This window comes from Ostrinia nubilalis, chromosome 7 (genome assembly GCF_963855985.1).
Source record: "Ostrinia nubilalis chromosome 7, ilOstNubi1.1, whole genome shotgun sequence".
Taxonomy (NCBI): domain Eukaryota; kingdom Metazoa; phylum Arthropoda; class Insecta; order Lepidoptera; family Crambidae; genus Ostrinia; species Ostrinia nubilalis.
The window spans coordinates 14,401,147-14,418,819 of NC_087094.1; the positions used below are offsets into that span (position 1 = coordinate 14,401,147).

Sequence of the window (17,673 nt, forward strand, 5' to 3'; positions counted from 1 at the left end):
GCTCGAGTATGTGACTCGCTCACCCAACTGTCTCGACCGAGTAAACATTTTACTGTCTCGCCCGTTTACTCGGTACGTGTGAAAAGGCTCTAATGAGGGCTATCGTTTTAGCGCTCACCAGTTAGCGCCACTGTAGAGTAAGGTCCTGTCACTTGCTAGTAGCGAAGACAGTGGCGCCAACTTGTGAGCGCTAAAGTGGTAGGAGGACTATCGCATTTGCACTCATCAAGATGGCGCCACTGTAAAGTAAGGTTCTGTCAATCGCCAGGGGTGCCAACTGTTAAATGTATAAAAACGATAGCCCTCATTGTCCTGTGACGAGGTACAGCGGCGTGGCGGACGGCGCGCCCGAGCCGAGCCCGAAGCGGGCGCGAGCTAGTAAGGGAGCGCTGTAGCTGTCTCTAGTGACGTCACTACTCACTGGCCACGGGCCGCGGGTGCAGCAGCAGGTGCAGCAGCGTGCCGCTGGCGGTGACGAGGTACAGCGGCGTGGCGGACGGCGCGCCCGAGCCGAGCCCGAAGCGGGCGCGAGCCAGTAAGGGAGCGCTGTAGCTGTCTCTAGTGACGTCACTACTCACTGGCCACGGGCCGCGGGTGCAGCAGCAGGTGCAGCAGCGTGCCGCTGGCGGTGACGAGGTACAGCGGCGTGGCGGACGGCGCGCCCGAGCCGAGCCCGAAGCGGGCGCGAGCTAGTAAGGGCGCGCTGTAGCTGTCTCTAGTGACGTCACTACTCACTGGCCACGGGCCGCGGGTGCAGCAGCAGGTGCAGCAGCGTGCCGCTGGCGGTGACGAGGTACAGCGGCGTGGCGGACGGCGCGCCCGAGCCGAGCCCGAAGCGGGCGCGAGCTAGTAAGGGCGCGCTGTAGCTGTCTCTAGTGACGTCACTACTCACTGGCCACGGGCCGCGGGTGCAGCAGCAGGTGCAGCAGCGTGCCGCTGGCGGTGACGAGGTACAGCGGCGTGGCGGACGGCGCGCCCGAGCCGAGCCCGAAGCGGGCGCGAGCTAGTAAGGGCGCGCTGTAGCTGTCTCTAGTGACGTCACTACTCACTGGCCACGGGCCGCGGGTGCAGCAGCAGGTGCAGCAGCGTGCCGCTGGCGGTGACGAGGTACAGCGGCGTGGCGGACGGCGCGCCCGAGCCGAGCCCGAAGCGGGCACGAGCCAACAAAGGTGCGCTGTTGCTGTCCTCTGATAGGGATGATAGCCGCTGCCGACCTGGAGATAAGGAATACATTAGTCATACGTCAAAGTGACATATTTTGGATTAAAGTTCAAGACGCTGTTTAAGGAACAAGGTTCGGGGTAGGTCATTAAAAACGTTTGCATACTATGCTGCCGCTGCCGCTGTGGCATAATGTATAAACGCACCAAGTCTTCTACCAGAGTTTATGACCTCAGATAATATAGCGACAAAGAATCTGTCATTGTCACGTGATGGAGATTAATTAGTTAAACGCTTTAAATCTGTATCGAACTGCCCTCAGCAAGAGCTATGTAATGCTGCGTCTTATGTAGTAGTAATCCGAGTAACAAAAGCTTCTATAACCAAGGCGTTTTATCACCAACCAGTAATATAGTAGGCATATTATAATGGTAACACGTTGCAGATAGCGCTATTTTAGTACTCAAAAGTATTTCTTCACTTTAACATTTCAACTACAGAGCTGATTTATCACCGTAACAGCCTTTGTTTAATGTTCATAGAATAAATCAGTGATAAAACTAGGGCCTATCAATCATGAACACTATTTAGCACGTTCTAAATCGTTCTCAGGTATTTTATTCTTTTTAACTTTGCTACTCGGGAAATAGGTGTCACTTAGCAACTGACCTGAGCTGGTCCTGGTTATGGTGTGCGTGGGCAGGTTGGCGGTGGGCCGCAGCTGCGCGAGCGGCGCCGCCGTGGTGGGCTGCGGGTACGGCGGCAGCCGCGGGTTGGGGAACCACGCGCCATGGGTCAAGCCGTCGCCCACCTGGGGAGATATATTGATGTTCATTTGTTGCAACGTGACTAAATAGGTAATGTTTTAAGAGTATTATCCAGTAAGATGGGTGGTCTGCGACGTAATACCATCTCAATGCCAACAATCATTGTTTTTAGGCGGTACAAAGTTCGCCGAGTCAAAATTATAATTGTTTAAGAGTATGTGGCGGCCATCCGCCACATTCCTAACTTGGACCACCGCCTTAGATTTCGGAGCGACCCGCTTCCGCTTGTGAGATTGGGCCAGCCCCGACCTGACTGAACGTGACCGAATGGTTGGCGCATGCGTGCTGCGGCCGTCACAATACGTCTGCGTCACTCGCACACCCGTGAAGACGTATGCTGCCGTCTCGCTTCAACGCCGGTCACCGTTCTCCGATCACTCATCGCCGTTGAAGAGATTTGATATACAGGGTGTTTGGCGCATCGTGTGCCAAAATGATTTGGCGGATAGAATGGGTCATTTCCTATATTTTCAGCCCCCATAACACGTTCCATACCAGGCGGCTACTTTTAAATTAATTTTTTTAGTAATTTCACCAAAATACCCAAATCTCATCATTTAATTTCGATTTAAAAAAAAACTACTAAGCGCAGCCCTAAAGTAAATATTTTGTTTTGACGTGCATTAATGTAGGGTTGCATCAAATCTAAATTTATTGGCAAATATCATCTAATTTTTTTAAAATTCAGCTTTGAAGTTTTCCGAAAAGTTAAAAATGGACTGAACATTTAAGTTTACAAGGGTATAATTTTTTTTTTAAAAGAGATAGCGATCTTCGGATTTTATCAAAACTTCTCTAGTCTATCCTCATTCAAACGGTATACTAATCTTGTTTAAATAATAACAACAACTTCACAAATTCCTTAAATTAGTGCATGTCAATGCACACTCTACTCGGACTGATTTGCGAAATTTGTGTTTATAGCTCCTTTTTGTGTGAATAGCACGTAGAACACCTAACAGGTAAAAATTATTTATCTTATGCAATGTAAAAACCTTTTATCTATCGTTTTTCAATGTGGATTTCTTGAAATTAAAGACGAAAATAATTATTTTGATCGTTTATTAATTATTACAAATTTTGTTCAAAATGTCCGCCTCGGCAACGTATACACTCAAGACATCTTCTTCTAATTTCGACTGTTGTCGTATGCAGCCACATTTCTCTTTTTATTACTAATAAGGCGTTTTCTATTCGTTGTAGTTTTTCTATTGTTTGAATCCGTTACGTACACCAGTTCTTTAGCTTGTCCCCAGACGTAAAAATCGAACGGAGTTAGGTCTGGGGAACGTGTAGGCCACTGTATAGGGCCATCTCTTCCAATCCACGAGTAGAAAACGCCTTTGTAGTAATAAAAAGAGAAAATTAGAAGAAGATGTCGTGAGTGTATACGTTGCCGAGGCCATTTTGAACAAAATTTGTAATAATTAATAAACGATCAAAATAATTATTTTCGTCTTTAAATTCAAGAAATCCACATTGAAAAACGATTGGGAAAAGGTTTTTACATTGCATAAGATAAATATTTTTTACCTGTAGGTGTTAAACGTGCTATTCACACATAAAGGGGCTATAAACACAAATTTCGCAAATCAGTCCGAGTAGAGTCAATGCACTAATTTAAGTAATTTGTGAAGTTGTTGTTATTATTTAAACAAGATTAGTATACCGTTTGAATGAGGATAGACTAGAGAAGTTTTGATAAAATCCGAAGATCGCTATCTCTTTTAAAAAAAAAATTATACCCATGTAAACTTAAATGTTCAGTCCGTTTTTAACTTTTCTGAAAACTTCAAAGCTGAATTTTAAAAAAACTAGATGATATTTGCCAGTAAATTTAGATTTGATGCAATCCTACATTAATGCACGTCAAAACAAAATATTTACTTTAGGGCTGCGCCTAGTAGTTTTTTTTTTAATCGAAATTAAATGATGCGATTTGGGTATTTTGGTGAAATTACTAAAAAAATTAATTTAAAAGTAGCCGCCTGGCATGGAACGTGTTATGGGGGCTGAAAATATAGGAAATGACCCATTCTATCCGCCAAATCATTTTGGCACACGATGCGACAAACACCCTGTATGTCGTCGTGACACTTCTTCCGCGATCGCTTTGCTCTCAACGTTTAAATAATTTTATTGCTATTGTATCCTAATCAATCCCTTGCTATTCCTGTTGTTAAATATAATTTCCAACCCGCTAATAATATTCTTCCTTCTACCGTGTTCTTCCTACCTTTATTTCCTGACTCGAACTGCCTAACAATAATCTTAACGATTAAGAATCGGAATAGGATTCCGAGTAAAACATATGGTGGGTTGTTGGCAAATAACCCCCATAAGTATGTGTGTGTAATTTTTATACAGTAGCCAAATGTCGATAACCAGTATGACGCTCATTGCGGCGCGCTCGCACTGTACTGCGTCTAAATCAAAAACCAATACAGACTCCATTCTACAACTTTACACACGTTATTTATAGACTACTAGGTAAATTTTAAAATAAAAATTTAAAATTTAAAAAATTCCGAAGTTTTGTAAAATTCGTTTTTAAAACTTTACTTCCGGTTTTCTACGTGAACAAAAAAGAAATTTCAAATTTGTAGTAAATAGTAAGAAACAGTTATTTATTGTCAAAAGTTCAATAGTTAGTTTAATCAAATGTAATAATAGTAGTAATAGCTTCTGAAAAATCTGTTCCTAAAATTTTACCAATTTTTTGAACGCTCATAAAAAATAAACTAAGCTTCATAAAAAAAATATAATGATGCTCATCCATTCAGGTCATATAGCAGTACATTTAATCCAAATATGAACAAAATCCAAAACCTGACTTGATTTTCGCTGTACGCTTCGCGTGAAATGCCCCTAAAGCCATTCATTAGGCAACATTTGTTAATAAACTGTTTATGACTAGTGTGAAACAAGTTTACCATAAACACAGGTTTCTGAAACTTGGCCGTCCACACTTGCTCTCCTCTCATAGCGGGGAGCACGGCAACATGTATCATACAGATACACAATGTTTCATTACCTATGTTTATGGACTGTTTATAAACTGTTTACAGAGATGATGAAATATTGTTTATGAACAGTTTATAAACAGTGTTTATCAACAAATGTTGCCTAATGAATACATAGACATAAGATACAAAATATACACCCAATATACTGAACTGTCCAGCGGGGCGCCACCGTCAATACCGGATCGCTGGTTCTGATTTTTGCCATGTTGAAACTATACAGGGTGGAATTTTGAAATGCCACCTGAAGGGAAAGTACTCTTAATATTGTAGATAGAAAATGTTTACTTAAAGAAAACATTCCTTTATTTTTGAAAAGAAATAGAACTGCATTCAAAGATTTCCAAAAATTTGCTTGCTTCACTCGGGAATCGAACCAACTAAAATCTGTTAAAAATTACACCCTGCATACCTGAGATACAAAATAGACGTGTAGACACCACCAATCAAGTGACGTACTTTTTAAAACTGTCAAAAGGAGGCTCTCAGAGATTTTGTATGGCAATACAAGCAAGTGATGTCACTATTTTAACTAAATATAATACAACCAAAGATCTTAATTTAAAAGTAATTTAAAATTAACAACCTTTTTAGACTAGAATGAAGTCTTTTTAAAAAAGTTGTGATTTCGAATTATTGGGGAATGATGTCAAATAGTATATTTATTACGGTTAATGTGATAAATTGAAAATTATTAATAATAACCGGTTATTATGAATAATTACCGACAGTCGCGGTAAAAGTGATAAATGAATCACATTTAACAGTGATTATTTAATAATTCAAGCTTAGTACTAACAAATTTCATAAAAGAGAACAACATCTTGTGTACGTGCTCGTGTACAGCCAAACTTTTGAACGTTTTGATATCATATATTAATATAATTTGGCTTAATGAGTTAATGAGCCGCCTATTTAGTTTTATACACACATAAATGACCTCATATTAATCACATTTACCAAATCATGCGGTAATTATTCATAATAACCGGCGATTATTCATAATTTTCACATTTATCACTTTGACCGTAACATATTCATTGGTAAAGTTGATTGACATCACGCGTTGACGCTATGCGCGTGCGCTTGCCAATATGTACGAGTTGATTTCCTTCTACGTTTACGTCGATCGCGTGTGTACATTACGTAAAATGCGACATCGCATTGTTATGCCAATAACGCGATTGCTGCTGCCAATTCGCAAAAGTTTTACGCTTAGCTTCGTACGCGACTGATATCAGGGTAGGTGGTAATCGAGCCTACATATACACCAGAGGCCTTAGTGTGCATTTATATCAAACGCGCTCACTAGTTAGCGAGTTTAAAAAATATATTAAAATTTTAGTTCTTGAAAGTTTCCACTAGGGGAGCTATACAGGATGTTAGGTAAATGGGTATATGAGCCGACACTAGCCCATGTTAACATGGGCATATAAATGGTATGGTGAAGTCAGAAAATTGATATCTTCATTTTAATTATTTTAATTTTCATACAATCGGATTTTATAAAATTTATTTTGTATGAAAATAAAAAAACATAAAATGAAGATATCAATTTTCTGACTTCACCATACCATTTATATGCCCATGTTAACATGGGCTAGTGTCGGCTCATATACCCATTTACCTAACACCCTGTATACAATCCGTCATACATTTAATGACATTTTTTTACGCGCTCACTAACTCGCTGTCCTAAGTCCTGTAAAGAAAACTCACCGGGCTCCCAGAAGGCCTGGCCGGCGGCGACTGTGCGTGGACCGGCACTATGGGCAGCCCCGCCGAGCGGTGGAACCTCGACAGTCTGTTGACAACACGTGGCTGCGTGTGCGTGCTCACACCACACGCGCCTCTATAGTATTCCATAGAAGTCGCTGTTAGAAACTGGAAAGAGACTAGCATACAACTTACCGGGCTCCCAGAAGGCCTGGCCGGCGGCGACTGTGCGTGGACCGGCACTATGGGCAGCCCCGCCGAGCGGTGGAACCTCGACAGTCTGTTGACAACACGTGGCTGCGTGTGTGTGCGCACACCACACGCGCCTCTATAGTAGACCATAGAAGTCGCTGTTAGACCCTGGAAAGAGACTAGCATACAACTCACCGGGCTCCCAGAAGGCCTGGCCGGCGGCGACTGTGCGTGGACCGGCACTATGGGCAGCCCCGCCGAGCGGTGGAACCTCGACAGTCTGTTGACCACGCGTGGCTGCGTGTGTGTGCGCACACCACACGCGCCTCTATAGTAGACCATAGAAGTCGCTGTTAGACCCTGGAAAGAGACTAGCATACAACTCACCGGGCTCCCTGAAGGCCTGGCCGGCGGCGACTGTGCGTGGACCGGCACTATGGGCAGCCCCGCCGAGCGGTGGAACCTCGACAGTCTGTTGACCACGCGTGGCTGCGTGTGTGTGCGCACACCACACGCGCCTCTATAGTAGACCATAGAAGTCGCTGTTAGACCCTGGAAAGAGACTAGCATACAACTCACCGGGCTCCCAGAAGGCCTGGCCGGCGGCGACTGTGCGTGGACCGGCACTATGGGCAGCCCCGCCGAGCGGTGGAACCTCGACAGTCTGTTGACCACACGTGGCTGCGTGTGCGTGCTCACACCACACGCGCCTCTATAGTAGACCATAGAAGTAGCTGTTAAACCCTGGAAAGAGACTAGCATACAACTTACCGGGCTCCCAGAAGGCCTGGCCGGCGGCGACTGTGCGTGGACCGGCACTATGGGCAGCCCCGCCGAGCGGTGGAACCTCGACAGTCTGTTGACAACACGTGGCTGCGTGTGTGTGCGTACACCACACGCACCATCTTAATATGCCAAAGATGTCGCTGTCCAAAGTCCTAAATAGACTAGTTCTCACTTACCGGGCTCCCAGAAGGCCTGGCCGGCGGCGACTGTGCGTGGACCGGCACTATGGGCAGCCCCGCCGAGCGGTGGAACCTCGACAGTCTGTTGACAACACGTGGCTGCGTGTGTGTGCGTACACCACACGCACCATCTTAATATGCCAAAGATGTCGCTGTCCAAAGTCCTAAATAGACTAGTTCTCACTTACCGGGCTCCCAGAAGGCCTGGCCGGCGGCGACTGTGCGTGGACCGGCACTATGGGCAGCCCCGCCGAGCGGTGGAACCTCGACAGTCTGTTGACCACACGTGGCTGCGTGTGTGTGCGCACACCGCACGCGCCACCGTATGGACTGATGGCAAACACGTGGGTAGTGCCGCGTAGAGTCGAGATCGCCGTCCAGCGAGAGTCTGACGATATTGCTATGTCCTGGAAGCAAAATAAGGCGGATCGTAAAAGAATTTATTTATTTATTATAAGCTACTTGAAGGCTTACAGAAATTCCAATAGAATATAGGACTATGACAAAATTTGGGCGTGAGAGTTTTGGTACAAGGCACTAAAGTTCACAATCTACTATATAAAAATAAGTCGGATTTTCCTCCCTGACGCTATAACTCCAGAACGCACGAACCGATTTCCACGGTTTTGCATTCGTTAGAAAGGACTCGGGCTCCGTGAGGTTTATAGCAAAGAAAATTCAGGAAAATTTTACAAACGAAATTCCACGCGGGCGAAGCCGCGGGCGGAAAGCTAGTTACCTATAATTTAAAGTGTTTCACCTAACAGGCTACTCGTCGCCATGCAATAAAAGTAAGGCGACCATCAAGCTAGGATGGGGTCCTATTCTGAATATGTTACAGACTACAGTCGTCATCATCAACATCCTATTAGAATGAAACTTGGGTGAAAAATCCCCAGACTTCAAACTAAAAGTCTCAGGATAGGTGAAGCAGAAAGCTTACCTGCACTTTGGCCGTGGTGTCTCCCCTATGCAGTATGTACAGGTGATGCACCGAGGCCAGGCTGGGTCCGCACGGGTGGGGGTTGATTCTGAACACGTGGAAGTCGTGTCCGCGTCGATCTGCCGTCACTAGCAGCATGCCACTCGAGTCGAACTTCAGCTCGATGATCCCTATACTTACAACTAGATAACGATGCAAGATAGGTGGAGCAATCTTACCTGCACTTTGGCCGTGGTGTCTCCCCTATGCAGTATGTACAGGTGATGCACCGAGGCTAAGCTGGGTCCACACGGGTGGGGGTTGATTCTGAACACGTGGAAGTCGTGTCCGCGTCGATCTGCCGTCACTAGCAACATCCCACTCGAGTCAAACTTCAGCGCGATGATCGCTTCCGAGTGCGCTATGAAGTGAGCCACGATCGGGTCGCTTGGCTCCTCGGCGTCTTGGCCTTCTTCTTCTTCTATGCCCTAGAAAGATAACGGCAATTTAGACTTTTCTATCAGCAGTAAGTACTGTCTTGAGTTGAGATATTGCTCGCTAAGTTGCACTCATCAACACAACAACTCATGATGAGATTGCGAGCAAGCGAGATGAACATTTGCGCAGTGATTCTTTTAAGAGTGTTGTAATTATTGACTGTATTTTAAGTTATTTTAGACACTCTTTAAATTATACTAGTGAACAGTTTTAAGTCAGAAGTCTTTGTTTTGAAGTGTTCTTGTTAACAGGATTTTGAATAATTTCAATGCGGTGAATCAAAGGATGTGCAATGAGGTTGCAGTTAATTAGAAAAACAAGTTTACTAGATCAGCTGTAATTATGCAACACGGGTGTTTTTTAAATCATTGATCATCTTCCTAACAGACTATAGTGTTACCTAGGTAATAGACATAATGAAGTAGCATTTCTGTGTGACACACAAAGGTATCGAAAATACTATCTGTGTACCGCCAAAAAAGCCTTTTGCTGACGGATGGTTTTTTGACGGGGGCAAAAGCAATATGACCAAGCTTCAAAATTGAAACACAAGTTTATTTATGACATAAGTAATTGAAATATGAACCTCGCTGTCCAGTAAAGTGACGAAGCCCGCGGAGCCCCTGGCTCGGCGCCTGTCGGCGCGCGTAATTATGTTGCTGTCGCGCTCGCACTCACGCGCAGCGCCCGTCGCACAGTCGCGACAGCAATATAATTACGCGCGAGCGATAAGGATGGGTAGCTTGGGGTCATTGGACAATATTCTACGTGCTCACGGACCAGGCTTTAGCTCATAACATCACTAGAGGACCCACCTCGATGTCCAGTATGGTGACGACGCCGGGCTGCTGCGTGTCTGTGTTAGGTGGCGATGGGGACTGCGAGGTGCTGCGCCCCCCGGCCAGGCTGTGGGCCACGCTCTCGCCGAGCCCGCGGAGCCCCTTGCTCGGTGACCTAGCTTCACATCGCTAGAGGACCCACCTCGATGTCCAGTATGGTGACGACGCCGGGCTGCTGCGTGTCTGTGTTAGGTGGCGATGGGGACTGCGAGGTGCTGCGCCCCCCGGCCAGGCTGTGGGCCACGCTCTCGCCGAGCCCGCGGAGCCCCTTGCTCGGTGACCTAGCTTCACATCGCTAGAGGACCCACCTCGATGTCCAGTATGGTGACGACGCCGGGCTGCTGCGTGTCTGTGTTAGGTGGCGATGGGGACTGCGAGGTGCTGCGCCCCCCGGCCAGGCTGTGGGCCACGCTCTCGCCGAGCCCGCGGAGCCCCTTGCTCGGTGACCTAGCTTCACATCGCTAGAGGACCCACCTCGATGTCCAGTATGGTGACGACGCCGGGCTGCTGCGTGTCTGTGTTAGGTGGCGATGGGGACTGCGAGGTGCTGCGCCCCCCGGCCAGGCTGTGGGCCACGCTCTCGCCGAGCCCGCGGAGCCCCTTGCTCGGTGACCTAGCTTCACATCGCTAGAGGACCCACCTCGATGTCCAGTATGGTGACGACGCCGGGCTGCTGCGTGTCTGTGTTAGGTGGCGATGGGGACTGCGAGGTGCTGCGCCCCCCGGCCAGGCTGTGGGCCACGCTCTCGCCGAGCCCGCGGAGCCCCTTGCTCGGTGACCTAGCTTCACATCGCTAGAGGACCCACCTCGATGTCCAGTATGGTGACGACGCCGGGCTGCTGCGTGTCTGTGTTAGGTGGCGATGGGGACTGCGAGGTGCTGCGCCCCCCGGCCAGGCTGTGGGCCACGCTCTCGCCGAGCCCGCGGAGCCCTTTGCTCAATGACTTTGCCGCGTGCAGCACCGTGGCCGTGTAGCTGGTTACGCCTTCGCCTGAGTACAAAAATGTTGTTTGAATAATCTTTAGAATTACCTAATCAATAAATTCATCTAGTATTATTTCATTTTTCTTCTTAAAAAAAACTATTTGTTTGTTTAAAGATGTGTTGTTAGTAAATCTATTTCAATAAATTAATAATTATAATTAGTAATTTGTGCAATACTACGAGACCTCTCCTCCAACTAAGCTAAAATATTATGCTTATATTAGGCGTGGGTGCACCACTAAAGTTCAGTAGGAGACGGGAGTGGAACCAGCATTCCTCGGATCTTCAGTCGTCAATCCGACACATACATTATTATGTAGGTATGTCATCTTTATGCCTATAACTGTTCGGTGCATATTCTTACTGCGTAATAATTTCCTACATAAGTATTGCAGTAATTTGTAAAACCTGACTATGGCCTTGAGTTATTGAAAGTAATGTAATCATATTTATGCGTCCTAGGCTATAACTAAAGCAATAAACTGTCTTGAAAGTTTCGTCAAAATTTCTTTGTGCGAACTTGTATGAAGAAACAATCTTATATCGATAGAGGAGAGAACAAATTAGAGCAGTCATACTCAACCCCCTGAGGCCCGTCGAACTTTTGTAGGGACATACGAGGGGAGGCTGAAAAGTTTTGAGCCTAGGGTATTAAAAATGCCGATAGAAAAGTGTAAAAAATATATTTTTCTATTTAATCTCCCTCTACTACAACGGACTTCTTACATTTGTGTAAAAGAGCTTTTAACCCACTGAAAAAAAAAATCGCAATCTTTGCCTTCGAAATGAGCCTTTAACGCCGCCTTCCTTTCTTTGTCACTCAAAAATCTTCGTTCCTGGAGGTCTTTTTTCCAATTTGAGAATTAGACAAAATAGCTAGAGAATTGGACTAAACTGTGTGGTGGGTGATTAATTTCTTAAAATCCAGTTTTACCCGGGGTAAGCCATGCAACATGCGCGGTGTGCGCGGTTGAATTGTCTTGCAGTAACAGATTTCCTTTCGCCAGTTTGCCTCTTAATATTTCAACAACCACTTGACGCACTCCTATCAACAGTACAGCATAATAATCCCCGTTTATTGTAGTTTTTTTTAAGTAGGTAGTCAATAAATAAAATTCCTCAACAATCCCAAAAATAGTGGCTATGAGCTTAGGTGTCGATCGCTCCACTTTGAATTTCCGCGGCGGCGTTTTCCCTTTTGAATCCGTTGCAGTGACTCTTATTTTGACTCTAGATCGTACTGCCGGATCTATTATTTATCAATAGTGATAATGTGAGAAAAAAAATTGTTAGGATTATGGTCAAAGATGTCCTAAAACTCCTGCGAAGTTGTGACTCGACGCTGGTTGTCGAGCGGCGAGAGCATTTTTGGCACCCATCGCGCGCACCCCTATTTCATGTGCAAATGAGTATGAAAAATATCGCCGTTACGTTCTTTGTTAATGCCTATGGTTTCAGCTATCTGTCACAACTTAATTCGCTGATCTCTAAAGCAAGATTTTTTAAGTTTTCATTATTTTATTCGTTAATGGCGAAATCTGGCCGCCCTGACTTGCGGTCATCTTTTAGAGTCTCCCTGGCATGCTTGAACTATCGGATCCAATATTTCATGATGGCAAATGAAGGCCCAGACTCCCCATAAACTGTAGACATCTCTTCAAATGTTACCGTCAGCGTTTTGTTCCTCTTTTTGAGGAGTTTTATGACAACTGTGTACTTCGATTTCGTACATTGCGCGGATAACTGAGACATGATGATGTTTACTGATTAATTACTAAAAGCGTGATGACGCTAATGAAATGAAACTTTGTACATATACTAAGGAGGTTATTGGCTAATTAAATAAATTGAAAGCGAGTCAATAATAGCACTTGAAGATACTTAGGCTCAAAACTTTTCAGCCGCCCCTCGTACTTTAGTTACATCGTTGAGAAATTATGATTTATTTCAAGAACTAAACTGCACCTGATTTACCTTACTGTACGTCTTTGTAACCAGTGTAAATGATGAACGAACATGAGCGGAGTTAGAAAAATGTGCACTTTTAACGTTAACTTTCTCAATAAATCCTAAAACGTAAAAATGCGATATTATTGTTTCTTTATTGTTGTTTTGTTTCTATCAGCCTAATAAAACTAATTATAAAATGAAACCAGTTCACTACCGCATCTAAAAGCCAATTAATTTGAAGCAACAAATAAATAAAGATTATAGAAACAAATAATGATGAATTGTGTGTTCGTACACTAACAGAATGGAAATATTATTTGCTGAAGTATCGATAAACATTAACTAAGTGCTAAGTAAACCCGCACGTTTTACTTGCGCGGTTAGTCATGCGTGTTTGTATTGTTTTGCAATAAAATAATGATACGCCTTAAGGTCAGCATGCACTATCGAGTCAATAACCGTATGATAAAACAAAGGAAATATTTTTGTTTACCAATTCTTATTTACCGCTATAAATAATTCGAGGATCGAGGCTTTACGATGTTTAACGATAAAATAACGCATATTAACCTAATCTCTCCTGTTTTGACAAACCTCGTCAGATTTTACACTCGTACGATATAAACAAAGTTGTGTAACTGTTTCCGAAACCACCTAATGCTAATATAATAGGAAAATTAGCTCCGCTTAGCAACCTTCCTGCATATCTTTTATCTGTGAATATGATTGTTATTGAAATGAGTCTATCGCCTCGTATACATTTCACGGCGCAGAGGACTAGTAGATACTACAAGTCAGCTGATTTCATAGCCACATCGTTAACGATTCTTACGGAACGTTTAGTATGGAAATGTCACTTTAAAACACTGTTCAACGAGTGTGTATTTTTTATTAGTAAGGGGGTTAATATTACAGGAATTGCCAAATTGTTATCTTTGAAGTTTCTTTCGGGGACAGTGGGTCTAGACAAAGTGCTCAATATAATCGCAAACCAGTCGAAAAATGATCGAAATGCCTTTTTTTGTATGGAGTTTTGACGGATTCGATTTTCTATTCGATCAAAAAGTATAACTTGTCTAGGGGGACTGATAGCACTAAATAACTGTCAAACGATCGCTTCAAGCTGTCTAGATGTAGTTAGGCCTTACCTTCGCATCCCCCGCTGCTTCTCTTGGACTGGTTGAGCTTCTTGTCAGCGTAGGCTAGCCAGCGGTCGCCCAAAGACAGCGGGTTGACGGTATTGCTGCCCCCCAAGGGACACGGGCACGGATAGCACGTGGTAACTGTCATGCGGCCCTAGACTTAACACTGCTTAAATTAGATCTTACCTTCACATCCCCCGCTGCTTCTCTTGGACTGGTTGAGCTTCTTGTCAGCGTAGGCTAGCCAGCGGTCGCCCAAAGACAGCGGGTTGACGGTATTGCTGCCCCCCAAGGGACACGGGCACGGATAGCACGTGGTAACTGTCATGCGGCCCTAGACTTAACACTGCTTAAATTAGATCTTACCTTCACATCCCCCGCTGCTTCTCTTGGACTGGTTGAGCTTCTTGTCAGCGTAGGCTAGCCAGCGGTCGCCCAAAGACAGCGGGTTGACGGTATTGCTGCCCCCCAAGGGACACGGGCACGGATAGCACGTGGTAACTGTCATGCGGCCCTAGACTTAACACTGCTTAAATTAGATCTTACCTTCACATCCCCCGCTGCTTCTCTTGGACTGGTTGAGCTTCTTGTCAGCGTAGGCTAGCCAGCGGTCGCCCAGAGACAGCGGGTTGACGGGATTGCTGCCCCCAAGCGGGCACGGACACGGATAGCACGTGGTAACTGGCATAAGACCCTATTTAAAACGCTATAAGATGTCTAGCTACAGGTAGATCTTACCTTCGCATCCCCCGCTGCTTCGCTTGGACTGGTTGAGTTTCTTATCAGCGTAGGCTAGCCAGCGATCGCCCAGAGACAGCGGGTTGACGGGATTGCTGCCCCCAAGCGGGCACGGGCACGGATAGCACGTGGTAACAGTCATGCGGTCCTCGAGCGTGGCCGCGTCGAACACGGCGAATCGTTCCGAAAACGCCACCACCACCGAACGTTTGTTCGCCAAAACGTCCAGTATGGGGTTCTTGAATTTTATGCTCTTCACCTGCGGGAATTGTTTATTTGAAATATCCAGTTATTATGGGCAAAATAACACTCCTGACAGTTTTTTAATTATAAAATTTTGCAACAAAAATGTTTAATGTCTGTCTGACTGTACCTTACTATTGCTTACTTATTATTAGCCTATGCGCAGACCATTGATTTTTCGTCGGCCGATAGTTTAGTCGGGCAGTTGATCAGTATGGACATGTATGGAAGTACGCACATTACACCGATTTGATTTGGCTGATTCTTCATACAAATTAAAATCGGGCCCAACTATCGGCCAACTAAAAATCGGTGGTCTGCGCCTAGTCTTATACTAGGCTATTGCACACCGCGAAGTTGAATTTGTCACGAATGTAATCTAGCGAGACAATTTTTACCAGTAACAGTCTCTCTGTATTATTGATTTGATATTTATGTGTCTCAGAGTAACGTTAACAGTTAATATCATGTCACGTTATTATTAATGGATGTGATTCGATTTATATTCTTTTATAGTCATCCAGTACTTTTGTACACATCTATTTCCGTTATACAAAGGCCAAATACAATCAACAGAGATACGATAAAATAAAAAATATTGACACAGCTATGTAGAAAGCCCTCTTTACAGACTTCGTGAAGGAAAGGGCGGGGCAAGTGTAAAATTCCACCAATTTACATTCGCAACTATTTACAAGGTAATGGAAAAAACTTGAATTGCAATATCGATAAATCAATCATGCAAATGTAGGTATGTTACGCGTGTATTAGTATTCATTCTTATCCTTTGTGTATGAACCAATCAATGGCATTCTAATTATAATCGCCGTACACGCCACTCGTACTAATGTACAAACAACAACCGAGATATTTCTACAATCCAGTTAGAAACTTGTTAATTAGTTGACACTAACGGCTTATCTAGTATAACACTTAACCTGTGTCTTATCCTTTAACTTAATTATAGTTTCAATATTAATCGCAAGTTGTTTTTACCAGGGTTCGAAAATATCCTTATGATATATATCCGATATATATCGGATATATATCTGATATTATGATATATATCCGATATATATCGGATATATATCATAAATATCGGATATTTTCGAACCTAGATATATATGATATTTTCGAACCCTGGTTTTTACTAATGATGATTTGCTCTACATTTGTTATCATAATAACATGCTAATGTAGGCTAAGAGCTTGTGTCACAGTAAAAAGGAATCAGTAAAACATCTTTAAAGTTCATTTTAAACAAAAGAGTTCCTACAGACAGAGAACAAAAGAATAACTTCAAATGATTCATTCAAAAATGACAAAGGTTTAAAAACGGAACGTTCAAAAATGAAAAAGGTTTTAAAAAGGAACATTAAAAAACGAAAAAGGTTTAATAAAAAACGAACAACGAACCTGTTCTCCTCCCCTGATGGAAATAAAACTGAGAGCGCAAAACGTAGGTCCTGGGCTGGCGGAGTCGCACAGGGCGATGAGGGGCCTCTTCGATGCAAAGCAGTCGCCGCGCTGCGGAGTGGGCAGTATACGGAGCACCCTCACTGTGCCCTAGGATAAAAAATATTTACTATTAATTTATGTCTAACAAACAGCAGGTTTTTTCCACTTGAACGGTCTTGCTATCGTAACATACTTGAAGGCAGATGCGAGGTAACTGTATACCATAAAAGAATAAATAAATAAACGCTAAGTAAAGAGAAACTCGAATTAATAAGTAAATAGCAATAGGGATTCTGACAAGATAAATGGGGATGTCGTTGCCGCTGTCCCCTTTAGCCAGACTCGTTGATGTTGGCCGTGTAACAGTCCCCTACTAACTAGTACTTGGCGCCAAAACAACACCTCCTTAAATGGTCTTAAATTCTTGAAATTGATCGCAAAGTAATTGAAGAAAGAGGCGCAATCATGGCATGCCGTAGCCGAGGATGAGCAGGAGCGGGGATATGTCGTTGTCGCTGTCCCCTTCCGGCGGGGCTCGTGACGTCAGCCGTGTAACAGTCCCCTAGTACCCCGCCACGTACCTGGCGCCAGGAGAGCACCTCCTGCGCCTCCCCGCTGGGCGGCACCAGCCACACCTGCACCCCCGCGCCGTAGCCGAGGATGAGCAGGAGCGGGGATATGTCGTTGTCGCTGTCCCCTTCCGGCGGGGCTCGTGACGTCAGCCGTGTAACAGTCCCCTAGTACCCCGCCACGTACCTGGCGCCAGGAGAGTACCTCCTGCGCCTCCCCGCTGGGCGGCACCAGCCACACCTGCACCCCCGCGCCGTAGCCGAGGATGAGCAGGAGCGGGGATATGTCGTTGTCGCTGTCCCCTTCCGGCGGGGCTCGTGACGTCAGCCGTGTAACAGTCCCCTAGTACCCCGCCACGTACCTGGCGCCAGGAGAGCACCTCCTGCGCCTCCCCGCTGGGCGGCACCAGCCACACCTGCACCCCCGCGCCGTAGCCGAGGATGAG

General features: G+C 45.0%; 1 protein-coding gene across 1 annotated transcript in view; it reads right to left on the reverse strand.

Moving 5' to 3' along the window:
- The window catches only part of LOC135073449 (uncharacterized), a 33,868-nt gene that overhangs the window by 12,961 nt on the left and 3,234 nt on the right, over positions 1–17,673 (reverse strand). The window contains exons 4-10 of the mRNA XM_063967631.1: positions 16,617–16,766; positions 14,958–15,216; positions 10,950–11,134; positions 9,046–9,294; positions 8,073–8,291; positions 1,831–1,972; positions 1,050–1,214 (exon numbers count right to left, since the gene is read on the reverse strand). Of these exons, the coding sequence (XP_063823701.1) occupies positions 1,050–1,214; positions 1,831–1,972; positions 8,073–8,291; positions 9,046–9,294; positions 10,950–11,134; positions 14,958–15,216; positions 16,617–16,766 (1,369 nt within the window). The remainder of the gene's footprint in view (positions 1–1,049; positions 1,215–1,830; positions 1,973–8,072; positions 8,292–9,045; positions 9,295–10,949; positions 11,135–14,957; positions 15,217–16,616; positions 16,767–17,673) is intronic.